General features: G+C 44.0%; 1 protein-coding gene across 3 annotated transcripts in view; it reads right to left on the bottom strand.

Moving 5' to 3' along the window:
- Positions 1-19,828, bottom strand: part of LOC127575458 (uncharacterized) — a 132,202-nt gene that overhangs the window by 12,279 nt on the left and 100,095 nt on the right. The window contains exon 1 of one of the 3 annotated variants that reach the window (XM_052025350.1): positions 13,592-13,699. The exons of the other annotated variants lie outside the window; for them this stretch is intronic. Within the exon in view, the coding sequence (XP_051881310.1) occupies positions 13,592-13,594 (3 nt within the window). The 5' untranslated portion in view covers positions 13,595-13,699. Of the gene's footprint in view, positions 1-13,591; positions 13,700-19,828 lie in introns of those variants that run through there. 3 annotated transcript variants of the gene reach the window in all.

Below are 19,828 nucleotides of genomic sequence, written 5' to 3'. Positions count from 1 at the left end.
ATGTTGTAGCCATTACAGAAACTTAGTTTAGAGGTCAGGACGAGCAGCTGAACATTCCAGGTTTTAGATGTTTCACCAATGATAGGGATGTAAAAAAGGTGGCTGGGGGGAGGGGGGGGCGCAGGGGTTGTTGCACTACAGGGAGAATGTCACAGCTGTACTTCCAGGGGATGTCCTGGAGGGCTCATCCAGTGACGCGATATGGGTAGAGCTCAGGAATAAGAAAGGTGCAAGCACTATAATGGAGTTATATTATAGGCCTCCCATTAGTCAGTTGGGGACAGAGAAATAGATATGCAGGCAGATTATGAAAGACATATATAGATGGTGATTTTAACTTCCCCAATATTGACTGGGACTCCCTCAGTGCCAGGGGCTTAGATGCTACAGAATTTGTTCGGTGTATCCAGGAGGGTTTCTTGAAACAATATGCAGATTGCCCCAACCAGGGAAGGGGCAATACTTCAAAGCTCCCTGAAAGTGGAAACACAAATAGACAGGGTGGTAAAGAAGACATAACTACATGCTTGCCTTCATTGGTCAGGGCATTGAATGTAATAGCTAGTCATATCACAGCTGTATAAAACTTTGGTTAGGCCACATTTGGAGTATTGTGTGCTGTTCTGGATTGCCACACTATAGGAAGGATGTGGAGGGTTTGGAGAGGGTGCATAAGGGTTTCACCAAGATGTTACATGGTTGGAGTATATTAGCTATAAAGAGAGGTTGGACAAACTTGGATTGTTTTCTCTGGAGCATCAGAGACTGAGGGGTGATCTGATAGAATTATAAAAAATTATAAGAGGGTATTTTATAATTATAAAATTATAGGGTAGATGGTCAGTCATTTTCCTCTGGGTGAAAATGCCAAATGCTAAAGAGCATAGGTTTAAGGTGAGAGGAGGAAAGTTTAAAGGGGATGTGTAAGGCAGGTTGTTTTGCTTTACACTGAGAGTGGTAGGTGCCTGGAACACATAGGCAGGGGAGGTGGTAGATGCAGATATGATAGTAATGCTTAAGAGGCATTTAGACAGACACATGAACAGGCAGGGAATAGTGGATACGGACCATGTGCAGGCAGGGGTATTAATTTAAATTGGTATCATGATCAGTGCGGAGATGGTAGGCCAAAGGGCCTGTTCCTCTGCTGTACTGTTCTATGTTCATACATGGGAGGTGGCCATTTTGGCCCATTCAATCCATGCTGGCTCACAGAGTTATCCGATTCCCCCATGAAGTTTCTCTGCACCATACTCTTCCCACATCCCCATCAACTTCCCCTCGATTCCGCCATTCACATTCAACACTAAAGGCAATTCGCGATTGTCAATTAACCTCCCGATTCACATGCCTGTGGGAGCATCCAGAGCAAACTGAAGCAGTCACAGGGAGAACACACAAACTTAACACACTCAGGACCAGTGCTCAGGCTGAACTCAAGAAAATACGGACTCAGGCTTTTCAATTTCCCCTCATGGCGTATCTGCATAATCTGGAACCAGTCTAGTGAATCTTTGCTCCATGGCAAGGAAGTACATCCATTCTTAGGATCATAACTACGCAGCCTCACTGATACAATGAAAGTAAGAGAGGCTGCAGAAAAGATTCACAAGGATGTTGCCAGGACTGGAGGGCTTGAGTTATAAGGAAAATCTGGATAGACTGGGACTGTTTTCCCCGGAATGAAGGAGGCTGAGGGGTGACATGATGGAGGTTTATAATCATGAGGGGCATAGATAAGATGGATTGTCACAGTCTTTTCCCAGGGTAGAGGAGTCTAAAGGTAGAGGGCATAGGTTTAAGGTGAGAGGGGAAAGATTTAAAGGAGACTTGAGATGCAAGTTTTTCACACAGAGGTTAGTGCATATACAGAATGAGCTGCCAGAGAAAGTGGTAGGTACAATTACATAATTGAAAAGGCATTTGGACAGGTACATGGATAGGAAAGGTTTAGAGGGATATGGGCCAAATGCAGGCAAATTGGATAGCTCAGAAAGACACCTTGTCGGCATGGACAAGTTGGGCTGAAGGACAAGTTGGGCTGAAGTACCTGTTTCTGTGCTGTATAACTCTATGACTCTACCTGTCCATGCTCTCAGCCACCATTCACACATCTCTGCCAGCCCCCACTCCCACCTTACACTGCGTCTGCATTCTGTTATTGAATTGATCTGTACGAATGGTATGCAAGACAAGTTTTTCACTGCACCTTAGACAGTAATAAACCAGTTTACCACTCTTTGAGGCATTGCCTCAACAATCATAGACTCTGCAATATACTTTGAGGATTGGTAATCATGCCCATGGTGGAGTAGTCTTGGCTTGCACAGGATTCACCTGCACACCACACTCCTCCTCACTGCATTTTTAACTACTTGTCTGCTGAACCTCCTGACAGCTGCAAGTCAATGACACATCTCTCCTCCTTAGCTCCTCCACAAAGGTTTTCAGTGCGCATCTGAAAACAATCATGATTTCTATCAAATTTAAAACATCTCCAAACTGATTTCCATGTGCAAAGCACCTCCCACGTGAGGATCCCCAGTTGGTTTCATTTCATCAAACTTAACTTAAACTGAAGCCAATCAACCATAAAACCAGTTCCCTCCTGATGCATTAGGGTGACCAACAGCATGGTTAGTGCTAGTGGGAAGCAGAAATCATGATAATTTGCAGAGTTGATGAATTTGTTGCACTAGATTGAATGGGTGATAGCTAAATGAGCATCACAAGCACTGTGCTAAGCACTGTGATCAACAGTCATGAGACAACGCACCCTGATGCCTTCCCGATCATCGCGGGGGACTTCAACCAGGCCAGCTTGAAGAAGTCTCTGACCAACTACCACCAACAATGTCACTTGCAGAACCAGAGGAGCCAACACACTTGATCACTGTTACACCACTATCAAGAACACTTACCATGCCATCCCGCGCCTGCACTTTGGCAAGTCCAATCACCTGACTGTAGAGACTGAGAACCACAGTACCAGTGGTGAAGACCACAAAGGTTTGGTCAAGGGAGGCAGAGGAGTGTTTACAGGACTGCTTTGAATCGGTGGACTGGACCATATCCAGGGATTCATCTGCAGATCTGAACAAATATGACACCAACTTCATCAAGACGTGCATGGATGAGTGTGTGCCTTCGATAACAAACCAAGTTTTCCCAAACCAGAAGCCCTGGATGAACCAGGAAATTTGGAGTCTGCCGAGGGCTAGATCCGTGGCATTCAAGACTGGTGATCCAGAATCCTACAAGAAGCCCAGGTACAACCTATGGAGGGCCATCGTGAGAGCAAAAAAGCAATTCCACGTGAAGTTAGAGACACAGGGTTTGCATGCCATTACTTCCTACAAAGTGAAACATCATAAATGGCGGCGATGCTTCACTCCCCAATGAGCTCAATGCCTTTTATGCACGCTTTGAAAGGGAGAATAACACTGTGCAAATTCCCACAGCATCTGGCGATCCTGTGATCTCTGTTTCGGAGGCCGATGTCAGAACATCTTTCAAGAGGGTGAACCCTTGCAAGGCATCAGGCCCTGGCAGTGGACTTGGTCGGGTACTGAAAACCTGTGCCGACCAACTGGCTGAAGTGTTCAAAGACTTCTTCAATCTCTCACTGCTGCGGTCTGAGGTTCCCACCTGCTTCAAAAGGGCAGCAATCATACCGGTGCCCAAGAAGAGCAGGGTAAGCTGCCTCAGCGATTATTACCCGGTAGCACTCACATCTACGGTGATTAAGTGCTTTGAGAGATTGGTTATGGCTAGAATTAACTCGTGCCAGAGCTAGGACACTGCAATTTGCCTCCCACCACAACAGCTCTACAAGCACTGTGCACCATTTTCTGCCATTATCTTACCTTAACTCCTAGGAATCCTCAAACTCTCCATATCTGGGTATTCCCCACATAACATCTAGTCTGCTGTACATTAATGGATATAAACCAATTGCTAATGTAAGTTAACAACTCTGTTATTAGTGTTTCTTGTAATCAGCAGAATGGTAGATGAGCCTAGTTGCATGCGGCATTTCCTATTTTCCACCCTAAAAGCCAACGGAGTTAGTCAGCACTGAGGAAAGTACAAGTAAAGGAAAATATTCTTATTACAAATTTGTGTTCCAGGTGGTAAAAGTAGGTAGTTATTTTTCCTGGGACCTGTAGAAACTTCTCTTAGTTCTAACCTTTTTGTTGATTAAACAATCAAATGAAATAAGGCAACTCGATAAAGCTGTCATTTTAATCAAATTTGATTAACTACTCACACCAAATATTAAGTTTTCATTTTCAAATACTAACTAATCTACATTCCCTTTTTTAAGTTCAGATTTATAATATCTATAGTCTCTCCTTTGTTCTCTATTCAATCACATGCACACAGAGCAGTCTTTCAATTTTGCTTCCATTTATAACAAGGAGGTAACTGTTTGGAAATAAGAAGCTTCTTGGATCATTTATTTGCACATAATGTTTTAAGTCACATCACTTTTATTAAAAACAATAACTATTAAGTTGTTTGGACACTGGTCGAAAAGGTTGGGGGCAAGGTAGGATGTTACAGTTGTACAGTATTTGGTGAGCCCACAGCTAGAATACTGTGCACAGTTTTGGTACACTTATCAAAAGAAATGATATGGTAGCATTGGAGGCAGTCCAAAGGAGATTCCCAAGGCTAATTTCTGGGATGAGAGCGTTGCCCTATCAAGAGAGGCTTATAGTTTGGCTCTACACTTCTTGGGAGTGTGGAAGAATTAAGGGTGACCTTATTCAAATATATAAGATCCTAAGGGGGCTTGACGGAATGGATATAGAAATGTTTTCACCAGTGGGATAGTCACAGATGGGGACATTAGTACAAAATAAGGTGCCAGTAATTTAAAATGGAGGTGCTTAGAAATTTCTTCTTTCAGAGGGTAGCGAGTCTCTGGAATTCACTGCCTCAGAGGGTGGTGGAGGCCAGATCATTAGATGTATTTAAGGTGAAGATAGATAAAGATTTGAAAGATCAGGGAGTTGAGGATTGTGGGGAACTGACACAGAAGAGGAGTTGAGGCAGCATTGATCAGCCATGATCATATTGAGTGGAGGGTAGGTGGACTACTGCTACTCCTATTTTCTTGTATTTTTTGTAAGCCCTGAAGTTACTTGAATTTTTGGGGCACTTCTGGGATACTTTTTCACCATGTCTGCATTTTGTAAGGGGAATTCTGGATCTGGGACCAATATTGACACTTAAAGGCAGTGGTCCATTTTGTGATCTCCACTGCAATTTCCATGCAACCCACTTCGCAATTTTCCAATGAAAATGTTTAAATGACTGCCCAACTTTTCTTTCTTTCACTTTCTCTACCTGATTTGACAGATTCACTCCATTTTCTTCTCTGTTATTCTTGTCCCTTTCTCAATTATTAAAGCTTATTGGCTAAGAGATGCATTGTTGATCCCACCACTCACGAATGTACATGCCATGCCTTTATCAGTTCACACCACCAGCTCAATATATGCCAAAAATTCAACCTGAATGGTGTAAGAAAATTGTTTAACAAACATTGTTGGCGAGCTGTTCTGCTTCAGGATAAGATAAGAAATTCTTTATTAGTCACATGTACATCGAAGCACACAGTGAAATGCATCTTTAGCGTCGAGTGTTCTGGGGGCAGGAAGATCAGTACCAATATGTTTTATATTAATAAGTGAACAGATCATACTAGTTTGTGAACAGCAACCAAACACAATCAATTTTGATATTAATTCAAGAGGGAGAAAAGAGTCACAAATCAAGGAAGCAAATAATTTCATGGCTAATGCAAAAATTTTCAAAAAATATTAAGAGGAAGGGTCTTGTAGGCCTATTAAAACAGATGCAGGTAATGCATTAATTTTACATTAAGGAAATGTAAAATTGGTAATTGGTTTATTATTGTCACATGTACCAAGATACTGTGAAAAGCTTTTGTTTGCATGCCATGCAGGCAGATCATGCCATTCATACGTAAGTACATCGATGTAATAAAAAGAAAACAGAATGCAGAATATAGTGTAGCAACTACAGAGAGTGCAGTGCAATAAACAAGTAAAGTAAAAGAGCCACAACAAGGTGGACTGGGAGGTCCATTGAAGAGTCTGATAACAGCAGGATAGAAGCTGTCCTTGAATCTGGTGGCACGTGCTTTGTATCTTCTGCCCAACGGTAGAGGGGAGAAGAGAGAATGACCGGAGAGGGAGGGGTCCTTGATTATGTTGGCTGTTTTCCCAAGGTAGCGGGAAGTGTAGACAGAATCAATGGAGGGGAGGCTAGGTTGCACCTTGTACTGGGCTGTGTTCACAACTCTCTGCGATTTCTTATGGTCTTGGGCAGAGCAGTTGCCATACCAAGCTGTGATGCATCTGGATGAGATGCTTTCTGTGGTGCATCTACAAGATTTCTTTAGCCTTCTGAGGAAGAAGAGGTGCTGGTGTGCTTTCTTGGTCATAGCATCTGCATGGCTGGACCAGGACAAGTTGTTGGTGCTACTTATACTTAGGAACTTGAAGTTCTCAACTTCACGGTAGCGTAGTGGTTAGCGTTATGCTATTACAGCACCAGCGATCGGGTTTCGTTTCCTGTCACTGTCTGTAAGGAGTTTGTACGTTCTCCCGTGTCTGCATGGGTTTCCACCGGGTGCTCCAGTTTCCTCCCACATGCTAAAGACATACGGGTAGGTTAATTTGGGGTTTAAAATGGGCAGCACAGACTTGCTGGGCCGGAAGGGCCTGTTACCACGCTGTAAATAAAATTTTAAAAAATTTAAAAAATCTCTACCTCAACACCACTGATACAGACAGGGACGTGTGCTCCACCCCACTTCCTGAAGTTAATAACCAGTTTTTTTTGTTTTACTGACTTTGAGGGAGACGCTGTTGTCTTGATTACACGCCACTAGGTTCTCTATCTCCTTCCTGTGCTCCGTCTCGTCGTTTTTTGAGATCCGGCCCACCACGGTGGTGTCATCTGTTAGTTAAATGAGAACTGTCCGTCTGTTCCCACAAGGGTGAAAGATAAGGACAAGAAGTTCATGGAACCCTGGATCTAAAGGGATCTCAGGGGCTGGATAAAGAAAAAGGAGTGTATGGCAATTATAGAGAACTAAAAACAGGGATGTCCTTCAAAAGTACAGAAAGTGAAGGGGGGAAGAGCAATGAAAAAGCAATTTCAAAAGCGAAGATGAGCATGAAGTTGCACTGGCTGGAAAGATTAAGGAAAATACTAATGTACTTCAGAAGTACATTAAGGGCAAGAATGTAACCAACAGAAGAGAAGGGCCCATTAGGGATAACACACACAAAATGCTGGAGGAACTAAGCAGGTCAGGCAGCATCTATGGAGGGAAATAAACAGTCAATGTTTTGGGTTAAGACCCTTCATCAGGACTGGAAAGGAAGAGGGCAGAGGCCAGAATAAGAAGGGAGGGGGAGGAGCACACGCAGGCAGGTGATAGGTGAGTCCAGGTGAGAAGGGGAAGGTCGGGGGGGGGGGGGGGGGGAGGGGGGGAAAGTAAGAAGCTGGGAGGTGATAGGTAGAAGAGGCAAAGGGCTGAAGAAGAAGGAATCTGTAGGAGAGGGGAGTAGACCATGGAATAAAAGGAAGGAGGTGGGGAATAGATGGGCAGGTTATGAGGGCGGGGAAGGGGAAAGAGAAGGGGGAAGGGGGCCTCAGGAATGAGGGAAGACAAAGGAGAACGAAAAAAAGAGAAGGGGGTAGAAGAGGGGAGGGATTGGGCCCTTTTTTTATATATATACACACACACACACACACACATCATAGTGTGTGTATGACTGCAGGACAAAGGTGAGGTCTTAAATGAATACTTCTCATCTGCATTCTATGTGGAGAGGTACATTGCAGCTGGAGGATTCACAGAAAGGATTGTAGGACTAATTACAATTGAAAAGGACGTTCTATTAGATGAGTTAGCAGGCTTAAAGGCGGGCAGAACCCCAGGGCCTGATGAGATGTATCCCAGACTGCTATGGGAGGTAAGGCAGGAGACTGCTGGGTCTTTCAAATATTCTCTGGCCACATGCGATGTGCTTGGTGACTGGAGGACAATAAATGTTGTGCCTTTATTCAAGAGTGCGGGGATAAGCCAATCAATTAGAGTCTGATAGGTCTAACATCAGTGGCAGGAAATTATTGTAAATGATTCTGAGGGACTAGTTTAATCTGCACTTGAAGAGGCATGGATTAATCAAAAATTGTGAGAATGGTTTTGTTAAGGGGAAATTGTGTCTGACTGAAAACTGAAATTTTCAAAGAAGTAATTGATCCAGAGGTTAGAGCTTCTGGGATCCAAGTTAGCAAATTGTATCCAAAGTTGGCTTGATAAAAGAAGAAAGAGGTTGATGGTCGAAGGTTGCTTATGTGATTTGAAGTCTGTGTACCACAAGCACTAGTGCTGGACACTGGAGAGGAGATTCTCCAGGATGTTCCCTGGGATGAAGTGTTTCAGCTGGATTTGAATGGGCTGTGTTTGTTTTACTTTGACCAGAGGAGGCTGAGGGCAGACCTGTTAGAGGTGTATGAAGTTATGAGGGGCATAGATAGGGTGGGAAGTGAGAAACTTTTCCCCATAATGTAGAGGGGATATGAGGAAAGCATTTTTCAACCAGAGGGTGTTTGCAATCTGGAATGCAATGCCTGAGAAGGTGGTGGAGTCAAGTACTTTCATAACATTTAAAAAGTATCTGGATGAGTACTTGAATTGCTCTGATATGAATTGCCTTGAATAGATGAGTAATTGAATTGAGTACATTTAAGACTCCGTACCAAATGCTGGTAAATGGGATTAGGATAGATGGGTATTTTATGGTGGGCTGTATAACTCCATGAACCTAACTACGTTGTTGACAGTAGTGTGGCTGATGTAGTCTACATCAACTTCAATAAGATCTTTAACAAAGTTTCATATGGAACACTGGTCCAAACAGTAAGAGCCCTTAGGTTTCAGGACAAGTTAGCACATTGGATCCAAAATTAGCTTGGTGAAAATTGGCTGAAATGGTGGAGGATTGTTTTTTCTTGATTAGAAGCCTGTGACCAGTGGTGTACTACAAAGATTGGTGCTGGGTCCCTTGCTGTTTTTTATTTACATTAATGATCTGGATGTGAATATAAGAGGTATGATTAGTAAGCTCATCATTGACACAGAAATTGGTGATGTTGCTGATAGTGAAGAGGGTAGTCTTAAACTACAGAATGCTTTTGATGAGTTAAGATAGGAAGAGCAATTTTAGATGGAATTTAACCCTGAAAAATGTGGTGATGTACATTGGGAGCACTAAGACTAGGATACACATAATGAATAGTACAACCCTCGAGCTTGGTATACAAGTCCAAGGATCCCTGAAGGCAGCAGTACAGGTAGATAAGGTGGTTAAGAACACATAAGAGATACTTGCCTCCATCAGCAGTGCTTTGAGTACAAATGAAAACATTATGTGGTTGTACTCAATTGGCTATGGGCCAAACGTGGGCAGATGGGATTAGCTTCCTGGGCAACACAGCTGGCATGGTCAAGTTGGGCCAAAGGGCCTGCTTCCGTGACTCTATGGCTCAATTAGTTAAGCCACAGATGGAGTATTAGAACATAGAACATAGAACAATTACAGCACAATTCAGGCCCTTCGGCCCACAAAACTGTGCCGAACATGTCCCTACCCTAGAAATTACTAGGCTTACCCATAGCCCTCTATTTTACTCAGCTCCATGTACCTATCTAACAGTCCCTTGAAAGACCCTATCGTATCAGCCTCCACCACCGTTTCTGGCAGCCCATTCCACGCACTCACCACTCTCTGAGTAAAAAACTTACCCCTGACCTCTCCTCTATATCTACTCCCCAGCACCTTAAACCTATATCCTCTTGTGGCCACCAATTCAGCCCTGGGGAAAAGCCTCTGACTATCTACCCTATCAATACCTCTCATCATCTTACACAACTCAATCAGGTCCCCCCTCATCCTCCGTCTCTCCAAGGAGAAAAGGCCGAGTTCCCTCAACCTGTTTTCATAAGGCATGCTCCGCATTCCAGGCAGCATCCTTGTAAATCTCCTCTGCACCCTCTCTATGGCTTCCACATCTTTCCTGTAGTGAGGCAACCAGAATTGAGCACAATACTCCAAGTGGGGTCTGACCAGGGACCTATATAGCTGCAACAATACCTCACGGCTCCTAAGTTCAATTCCCCGATTGATGAAGGACAATACACCATATGCCTTCTTAACCACAGAGTCAATCTGCGCAGCCGCTTTGAGCGTCCTATGGACTCGGACCCCAAGATCCCTCTGATCCTTCACACTGCCAAGAGTCCTACCATTAATACTATATTCCGCCGACATACTTGACCTACCAAAATGAACCACTTCACACTTATCTGGGTTGAACTGCATCTGCCACTTCTCAGCCCAACTCTGCATCCTATCTATGTCCCTCTGTAACCTCTGACAGCCCTCCAAACTATCCACAACACCCCCAACCTTCGTGTCATCTGCAAACTTACTAACCCACCCCTCCACTTCCTCATCCAGGTCGTTTATAAAAATCACAAAGAGTACGGGTCCCAGTACAGATCTCTGAGGTACACCACTGGTCACCGACCCCCACTCAGAATACGACCCTTCAACAACCACTCCTTGCCTTCTGTGGGCCAGCCAGTTCTGGATCCACACTGCAATGTCCCCTTGGATCCCATGTCTCCTCACCTCGTCCATAAGCCTCACATGGGGTACCTTATCAAACGCCTTGCTGAAATCCATGTACACTACATCTACTGCTCTCCCTTCATCAATGTGCTTAGTCACATCCTCAAAAAATTCAATCAGGCTCGTAAGGCATTGTAAGTTGTTCTTGTTGCCACATTATAGAAAGGATGTGACTGCACTGGAAAGGGTGCAAAGGAGATTCACCAGGAAGTTGCTTAAAATAGAGCTATGATGAGAAACCAGATAGGTTGGTTTTATTTTCATTGGAGCAGGGAAGACTGGTGTTGGGGGGGTGGGGGTGGGGGGGGAAGGGAATGGAATCTGGTTGAGGTATACAAAGTTATGAGGGACGTAGATAGATCGTAAGAAATTTTTCCCCTCATCTCTAACCAAAGGGCATTGGTTTAAGGTAAGGGATAGGAGATTTAGAGAGGATTTGAGGAAGAATTTTTTCACCTAAAGAGAGGCTGGAGTCAGGAATGCACTGCTTGAAGGAGTAGTAGAGCCAGGTAATCTCACAACATTTAATAAGTATTTAGATGGCCACTTGAAATGTCAAGGCTATGGACCAAATGCTGAAAAATGGTATTAGTACATAGGTACTGGATGGGTGGCATGGACATGGTGGGCCGAAGGGCATGTTTCCAAGATGTATGACTTGGTAAATCTAATTAGGAGGCACAGTAGATAGTGCAGAATGTGACAAAGGAACATATACAGATTAAATCAAATGTGGAAAGAATGCAAATGGCGATAGAAATTTATCCTTGGCCATTTGCCATAAACTCACATACAGCTGCATGTAATACTCTAACTTCCAAAATTGGGACCCTATATGTGCATGGCCAGCGTACAAGATGCAGAACAAATTTCTACCCACTGGAATTCATGTGGGACTGAGGTAATCCACTTTAAATCCAAAAAAAGGAAAATGGGAATATTTTCTAAACGGTAAGGAACTAGGAACAAGGATATTTTCTAAACGGTGAGGAACTAGGAACAAGGATATTCGTATATAAATAATGAGGTAGAAACTTATAGACTAGGACATAAAATAACTAAAGGCACAAATGGAATGCTGGCAACCCCACAGCATGGAAAACAAAGGAGAGGAAATATGCTTTAGTTTTTGTTACAGGCAGCAACCACCATCAGTGCACTCCTAGTCACACAGTATTCTGATTTCGAAATATATTGGCCATCCTTCAGTGTCTGAGTCCTGAAACTCGCCGCTCAATTATGAGACCACCCTCACTAGAAGTAGTGCACCAATCCAAGAAGGCCACCATCTCAGAGGCAGTTAGGCACAGTTAATAGGTACTGGCCCTGCCAGTGATGTCCACATCACATAAGTAGAAATAAAATAAGGTGTCAAACAAACTCCTTTCTGGTACATGAAGGATATATTGGACTTGGAGGGGTGGTGCAAAAATTCATCATTGTGATTCCAAAATTAAAGGGGTAAATTAACAAGACAGGTTGATCATGGAGAGTGAAGTGTGATCTACTTTATATGCTTAAATGATAAGAATATTAGCTGGGTTAGATTATAAAAAAATATTACTTCCAGTGGGAGAACTTGGAACAAGGCTGCATAATGTTAAAATTGGAACCAGGCCATTTAGGAATGAAGCAGGAAGCACTTCTTTGCTCACAGGGTATTAGAAATCTTCAGGCATCCCTCTGAAAAGACTTTAAGTTCCAGGTCATCTGAAAATTTCTACATGTTTGTTAATATGTACATTTCTTTTTGGCAAGAGTATTAATGAATACAGTTGAACTACGGATCAGCTAAAGGGCGAGGGGTTGCATAGCCTTCTATTCCAATATTCCATGTCCCATTAGAAAACAGGCACTCCCCAATACATTGTTCAAATGATTATTTCTCATGTGCGAGCTTTGACATTAAGTATTACAGGACAGTTTGCCCAGGGGAACTAACAGCTCACGACATTTCCAGCACGTCCTTGAACAGCAGGGAATTATTTATTTACTTACTTACTTACTTGCCTATTTATTTATTTATGATATTTATTATTTTTATTATTAGTCACATTACATCAAAACACACAATGAAATGTGTCTTTTTGTATTACTGAGAATGTGCTGGGGGCAGCCTGCAAGTATCGCCATTCATCCAGCGCCAACACAGCATGCCCACAACTCCTAACATGTATGTCTTTGGAATATGGGAGGAAATCGGAGCACCCGGAGGAAACCCACGCAGACACGGGGAGAACGTACAAACTCCTTACAAACACCAGCAAGAATTGAACCCAGGTCTCTGGCACTATAATAGCATTATACTAACCACTACAAGAACTGTGAATGTACTTGATCTTTGCCCCCCTAAAACCAGGAACACCAAGGGCCATTGTAGCACGCAATCGATCACCATTCCATCTGAAATCTTGCTTTGCAAGACATTAAGGATCAAACACTACATCTTACAACATAAACTCATTGAACTATAAAGCAGGGCTTGTGCACAGGCACCCCACATCACCATCACAATAATCATTAAGCACATTAAAGATGTACATGTATGCATCTTTTTTTGTAATGTGTGTATTTACTGTATCTCTCCATAAGCGATCAGAATTAAGTTTCTAAATATGTTCCTGACCATAAAGAAAATGGCTGGAACCACTTCAACAGTTAAATTTTGCAGCAGCAAATCAGCTCTCTGGAATCCAGAATTACCAGTTGTATCTGCTCAGACACAAATCAATGAATATATGAAGATACACTGTCATTGAACTTCTGAAACTGATTACCCAGTTAACTTCTGGCAACCAAGATAATTCCAAAGTTTAAACAATATTTTCTTTGCATCTCCTACTTACCATTTCTTAACCGTGTGCTGTTCATCTACAATCCTTGTGGGTTTGTCAGGAGCCTGAGGCTTTTGTTGGACTGGCTGCACTGCACCCAACTGCTGTGTTACATGCAAAGTTTAGCGGCACATACCTTATTACTCATCATTATTCATACGCCCCACCCTTTGGGCTACAGTCCAATTGCCTCACTTTCCTCAAGCATAGGAAGAGACCCTCTCCTGCTTTTACTTTGCTAAGCTTTAATTTAGTAATAGAGGACAAGTTGAAAGTTCTTGTTTTTACCTTTACAAAAAGGACAAAGTTTTATTTTTTTAAGCTTCTCTTCAGATTATTTTTTAAGCTTATACACTCACTATACACAAACACAAAACATACACACACGCACACATACTCTCACGCACACGTGCACATACACACACATATTTATGGTATTCATCAAAATCCCTGAACAAGCAGTCACAGAAAAACCTATTCTGCCCTATGTTTTTGATAAGGGCTACTGAGTTTAATCACAACCCTTTGTACATCTTCCTTTAATGCTCCTTTACACACACACATTTTGATTTCTGCTATTAGTGTAAAATGGATGGTATTGGTTTAGCACATTTTTTATATCTTAATTTCAATTGAAGTAAATAGAAATTAAAATTGGAAGGAGTATTTAGTACTTGGGTGATCCAGTATTACCCATTTTACTCCATCAACCAGTGTAACATTATCCCAACATATTACAAACAGAACTTCACCACAAGTTGCTGAAGCAGCTCAATCCATTTTGATTAAAATGTCAAAAATAAAGATTTTTCAGTGTATCAGCCCCATCTTATGTCAACATTAAGCAACTGACCAGGAAGTGATAGCACAGATTTTTAAGAAGTCAGAGGAAATCGATGTTCACTGATTTGCATGCAATTTACATTGGCTGTATCTGAAGGGAATGTAGCGAAGAGGAAGTTTTGGATTGGTTGCTATTCTGGAGCAGAATGGTACAAAAATTATTCAAAATTCAATTTTCCTGACATAGTATTCTGTTTCTTTGGCACTAGTTGGATTCAGGGCAGATTATAATCTTCCTTCAGTCTGTGTTCCAGTCTATCCAGCCATCATTTTTCTTAATAGGGAGTAGGAGTGGGAAATTTTCTATTTCTTAACCACAGGCTAACCTAGTGGAATCGAGGGTTGATAGAACAGAGAACATAGAACAATTAGAGCACAATTCAGGCCCTTCAGCCCACAAAGCTGTGCCGAACATGTCCCTACCCTAGAAATTACTAGGCTTACCCATAGCCCTCTATTTTACTCAGCTCCATGTACCTACCTAACAGTCTCTTGAAAGACCCTATTGTATCAGCCTCCACCACCGTTTCCGGCAGCCCATTCCACGCACTCACCACTCTCTGAGTAAAAAACTTACCCCTGACATCTCCTCTATATCTACTCACCAGCACCTTAAACCTATGTCCTCTTGTGGCCACCAATTCAGCCCTGGGGAAAAGCCTCTGACTATCTACCCTATCAATACCTCTCATCATCTTATACACCTCAATCAGGTCCCCCCTCATCCTCCGTCTCTCCAAGGAGAAAAAGCCGAGTTCCCTCAACCTGTTTTCATAAGGCATGCTCCGCATTCCAGGCAGCATCCTTGTAAATCTCCTCTACACCCTCTCTATGGCTTCCACATCTTTCCTGTAGTGAGGCGACCAGAACTGAGCACAATACTCCAAGTGGGGTCTGATCAGGGACCTATATAGCTGCAACAATACCTCACGGCTCCTAAATTCAATTCCCCGATTGATGAAGCACAATACACCATATGCCTTCTTAACCACAGAGTCAACCTGCACAGCCGCTTTGAGCGTCCTATGGACTCGGACCCCAAGATCCCTCTTATCGTCCACTCTGCCAAGAGTCCTACCATTAATACTATATTCCGCCGACATACTTGACCTACCAAAATGAACCACTTCACACTTATCTGGGTTGAACTGCACCTGCCTCTTCTCAGCCCAACTCTTCATCTTATCTATGTCCCTCTGTAACCTCTGACAGCCCTCCAAACTATCCACAACACCCCCAACCTTTGTGTCATCTGCAAACTTACTAACCCACCCCTCCACTTCCTCATCTAGGTCGTTTATAAAAATCACAAATAGTAAGGGTCCCAGTACAGATCCCTGAGGTACACCACTGGTCACTGACCTCCACTCAGAATACGACCCTTCAACAACCACTCATTGCCTTCTGTGGGCCAGCCAGTTCTGGATCCACACTGCAATGTCCCCTTGGATCCCATGTCTCCTCACCTTCTCCATAAGCCTCGCATAGGGTACCTTATCAAACGCCTTGCTGAAATCCATATACACTACATCTACTGCTCTCCCTTCATCGATGTGCTTAGTCACATCCTCAAAAATTCAATCAGACTCGTAAGGCAGGACCTGCCCTTAACAAAGCTATGCTGACTATTCCTAATCATATTATACCTCTCCAAATGTTCATAAATCCTGCCTCTTAGGATCTTCTCCATCAGCTTACCAACCACTGAGGTAAGACTCACCGGTCTATAATTTCTTGGGCTATCCCTACTCCCCTTCTTGAATAAGGGAACAACATCCGCTACCCTCCAATCTTCCGGAACCTCTCCCGTCTCCATGGACGACAGAAAGATCATTGTCAGAGGCTCCGCAATCTCCTCCCTCGCCTCCCACAGCAACCTGGGGTATATCTCATCTGGTCCCGGCGACTTATCTAACTTGATGCTTTCCAAAAGTTTCAGCACCACCTCTTTTCTAATATCTACATGCCCAAGCTTTTCAGGCCGCTGCAAGTCCCCACTACAATCCCCCAGATCTTTTTCCGTGGTGAATACTGATGTAAAGTATTCATTAAGTACCTCTGCTATTTCTTCCGGATCCATACACACTTTCCCACTGCTGCACTTGATAGGCCCTATCCTTTCACATTTCATCCTCTTGCTCTTCATATACTTGTAGAACGCCTTGGGGTTTTCCTTAATCCTGCCTGCCAAGGCCTTCTCATGTCCCCTTCTGGCTCTCTTAATCTCTTTCTTAAATTCCTTCCTTTTAGCCTTGTGCTCCTCCAGATCTCTAACATTACCTACCTCTCTGTACCTTTTGTATGCTTTTCTTTTCCTTTTGACTAGATTTATTATAGCCATATATTTATATATGTGGAGAGATTGGATAGGCTGGATTTATTTTCCCTGGAACAATGTAGTCTGAGGGGTGACCTGATAGAGGTATATAAAACTGAGAGGCATTGATAGGGCAGGTAGACAGAAGTATTTCCCCCATGGTGGGAGTATCAAAAACCAGAGGGTGTAGCTTTAAGGTGAGAAGGAGTTTAAAAGGTTCTGATGGGAAGTTTTGTTTTTACATAGAGCTTGCTTTATATTTGGACGCACTACAAAGGAGACAATGAAATCATATACAATCGTGGTTTTAGATGCAGGATATTGAAGGATATGGACCTAATGCATTCAAATGAGCAAAAACATTGGCACAGACACAGTGGGCCAAAGGGCCCATTTCTCGGTGAAAAGCACGATGATGCTGGAGGAACTCAGCGGGCCAGGCAGCATCTGTGGAGAAAAGCAGGTGGTCAGTGCTTCAGGTCAAGATCCCTCTTCAGGACTGAAGATAGGAAAAGGGGAAGCCCAATATATAGGAGGGAAAAGCAGAGCAGTGATAGGTGGACAAAAGAAGGGAGGTGGGGTGGGCACCAGGTGGTGATAGGTAGATGCCGGTGCAGGGATAGTGATAGGTAGGTTCGGGGGAGGAGGAGAGAACAGATCCACTGGGGAATGAGTCAAAGGTAAGGAAAGAAAAGGAAAAAAAGGTAAGGAGAGAAATGGAAAAAAATGTAGAAAAAAATAGGCTAGGAAAGGGAAGAAGAGAAGAGCATGCGGGGTGATACTGCAATTGTACCATAAATTTCTCTAGTCAAGCTGGACTTTAAGCATTGTGATAGTGCTCGCAATTTTTTCTGTAAATCTTGAAAGCGCAACTGCTGTTATCTATAAAAGATTCATACAACTGATTTAGTCTTGCATGAAAGCAGAACCTTTTTGTGAGTACACATTTACATAATCTCTTTGAATTCCAGCCTCAGGCTCTAGTTCCAATCATTTATCTGGACAGCATGTTGTCATGTTGTTACTTGTATCCTGACTGAAGGAGCACTAATATAAGAACAAAATCTTTTACAAACGTGTTCATTTTCCAGGAAGCACGTGATGCTTTTTAACACCGATTCTGCTCTTGGACAGTCAGAGTGAAAACTGCTGTATGTTGATATGAATTAGAAGTGGGAGTTGGCCACCTCAAGTCTAGTCTGCCATTTAATAAGATCATGCGTCGTGACTCCCCTGTGCACTGGTGGGAAGCGACAAAGGAGAATATCAAGAGGTTCTTCATCCGCAGGGAGGTCCAGAAAGCAAGACAGAGTCAGAGGGAACTGTGCCAACTCCAGACAGACTGCAGCAACTTCTCCTTCTGCAGTCGAGGGGGGTGGATGTGAGGGAGGAACTCCAAGAGGCGAAGAGCCGGCAAGCCCAGCTCCACGCCTCCGAATCCTCCAAGATTATCTTCCGATCCAGGGTCTACTCCGTAGAGCAGGATGAGACGTGCTCATGTTTCTTCTTCCAAAAGATGCACGGGGGAGCTCTGTGATCCACAGCCTTAAGGAAGAGGACGGCTCAGTAACATCCTCACAGACGGACATATTAAGGATCTACATATCCTTCTCTGCCAGTCTGTATGACAAAAAGGCCACAGACAGCACAGCCTCCCAGAACTTCCTGTCCTCTATCACGGACATCTTAGATAACAGCAAGCGGGAGGGTCTAGACCAACCACTGACCCTGGAGGAGCTGACTAGTTCCATCCATTCCCTTGATTTGAATAAAACTCCTGGAAGCGACGGCTTACTGGTGGAGTTGTACTCAGCTCTGTGGGACTAGATGGGCCCGGACCTGTTGGAAGTGTACAACACTATGCTTCTGGCTGGCAGCATGTCAGAATCCATGAGGAAGGGCACCATTACCCTCATCTACAAGCAGAAGGGGGAGAGAAAGGACATCAGAAATTGGAGACCCAGCTCACTGTTGAATGTGGATTATAAGATCTTGTCCAAGGCCATCGCCAACAGGGTTAAGTCTGCTCTGGGACAGGTGATTCACCCGGACTAAACCTGTGCTGTATCTGGCAGGAAGATCATTGACAGCCTTGCACAGCTCAGGAACACCATCGCCTACATGCAGGACAGAGGGGTGGACACCTGCCCGGTCAGCTTGGACCAGGAGAAGGCCTTTGACAGGATATCACACACGTACATGTTGGACGTGCTCTCCAAAATGGGCTTTGGGGAGGGAATCAGGAATTGGATCCAACTGCTCTACACAGACATCCGTAGCGCAGTCCAAATTAATGGGTGAGAAACAGACAACTTCCCCATTAAGTCTGGAGTCAGGCAGGGCTGCCCTCTCTCCCCTGTTTTGTTTGTGTGCTGTATAGAACCCTTTGCCGAATCCATCAGGAAGGACGAGGGCATCAGAGGGGTGACGTTGCCAGGCAGTGAGGTCACCCACGTGGAAACCTCCCTGTACATGGACGACGTCGCCATCTTCTGCTCAGACCCAAGGTCAATTCACAGATTGATCAGCATTTGCGACCAGTTTGAGTTGGCATCAGGGGCCAGAGTTAACCGCGCGAAGAGCGAGGCCATGGTCTTCAGCAACTGGCCCGACCAATCCAACGACCCCTTCACCGTCAGGCCTGATTACCTGAAGGTGGTGGGGACCTGGTTCAGAGGGGCCAGGGCATGCAACAAAAATTGGCGGGAGCGGATTGGGAAGGTGAAGCAGAAACTGGGACTGTGGGAACGGCGCTCCCTATCGATAACTGGGAAGAACTTGGTCATCAGGTGGGAGGTGCTCTCAGACCTGCTATATTTGGTATAAGTGTGGCCTGTTCCTCACTCCTCTGGCTTGGGAATCACCTGTGCCATCTTCTGGTTCACCTGGGGATCCAAGATGGAGCGGGTCTGACGGGTCACCATGCACAAGTCCCTGGATAATGGGGGCAAAAGTGTCCCCACTGTCGCCCTCATCCTGACAACTACCTTCGTCTGTGGCTACATCAGGCTGTGTGTGGAACCAAAGTACATGGGCACCAAGTGTCACTACATGCCGAGGTTCTACCTGTCCCCGGTGTTGCGAAGGAT

This window comes from Pristis pectinata, chromosome 10 (genome assembly GCF_009764475.1).
Source record: "Pristis pectinata isolate sPriPec2 chromosome 10, sPriPec2.1.pri, whole genome shotgun sequence".
Taxonomy (NCBI): domain Eukaryota; kingdom Metazoa; phylum Chordata; class Chondrichthyes; order Rhinopristiformes; family Pristidae; genus Pristis; species Pristis pectinata.
This window is presented reverse-complemented; position numbering and strand designations above follow the sequence as displayed.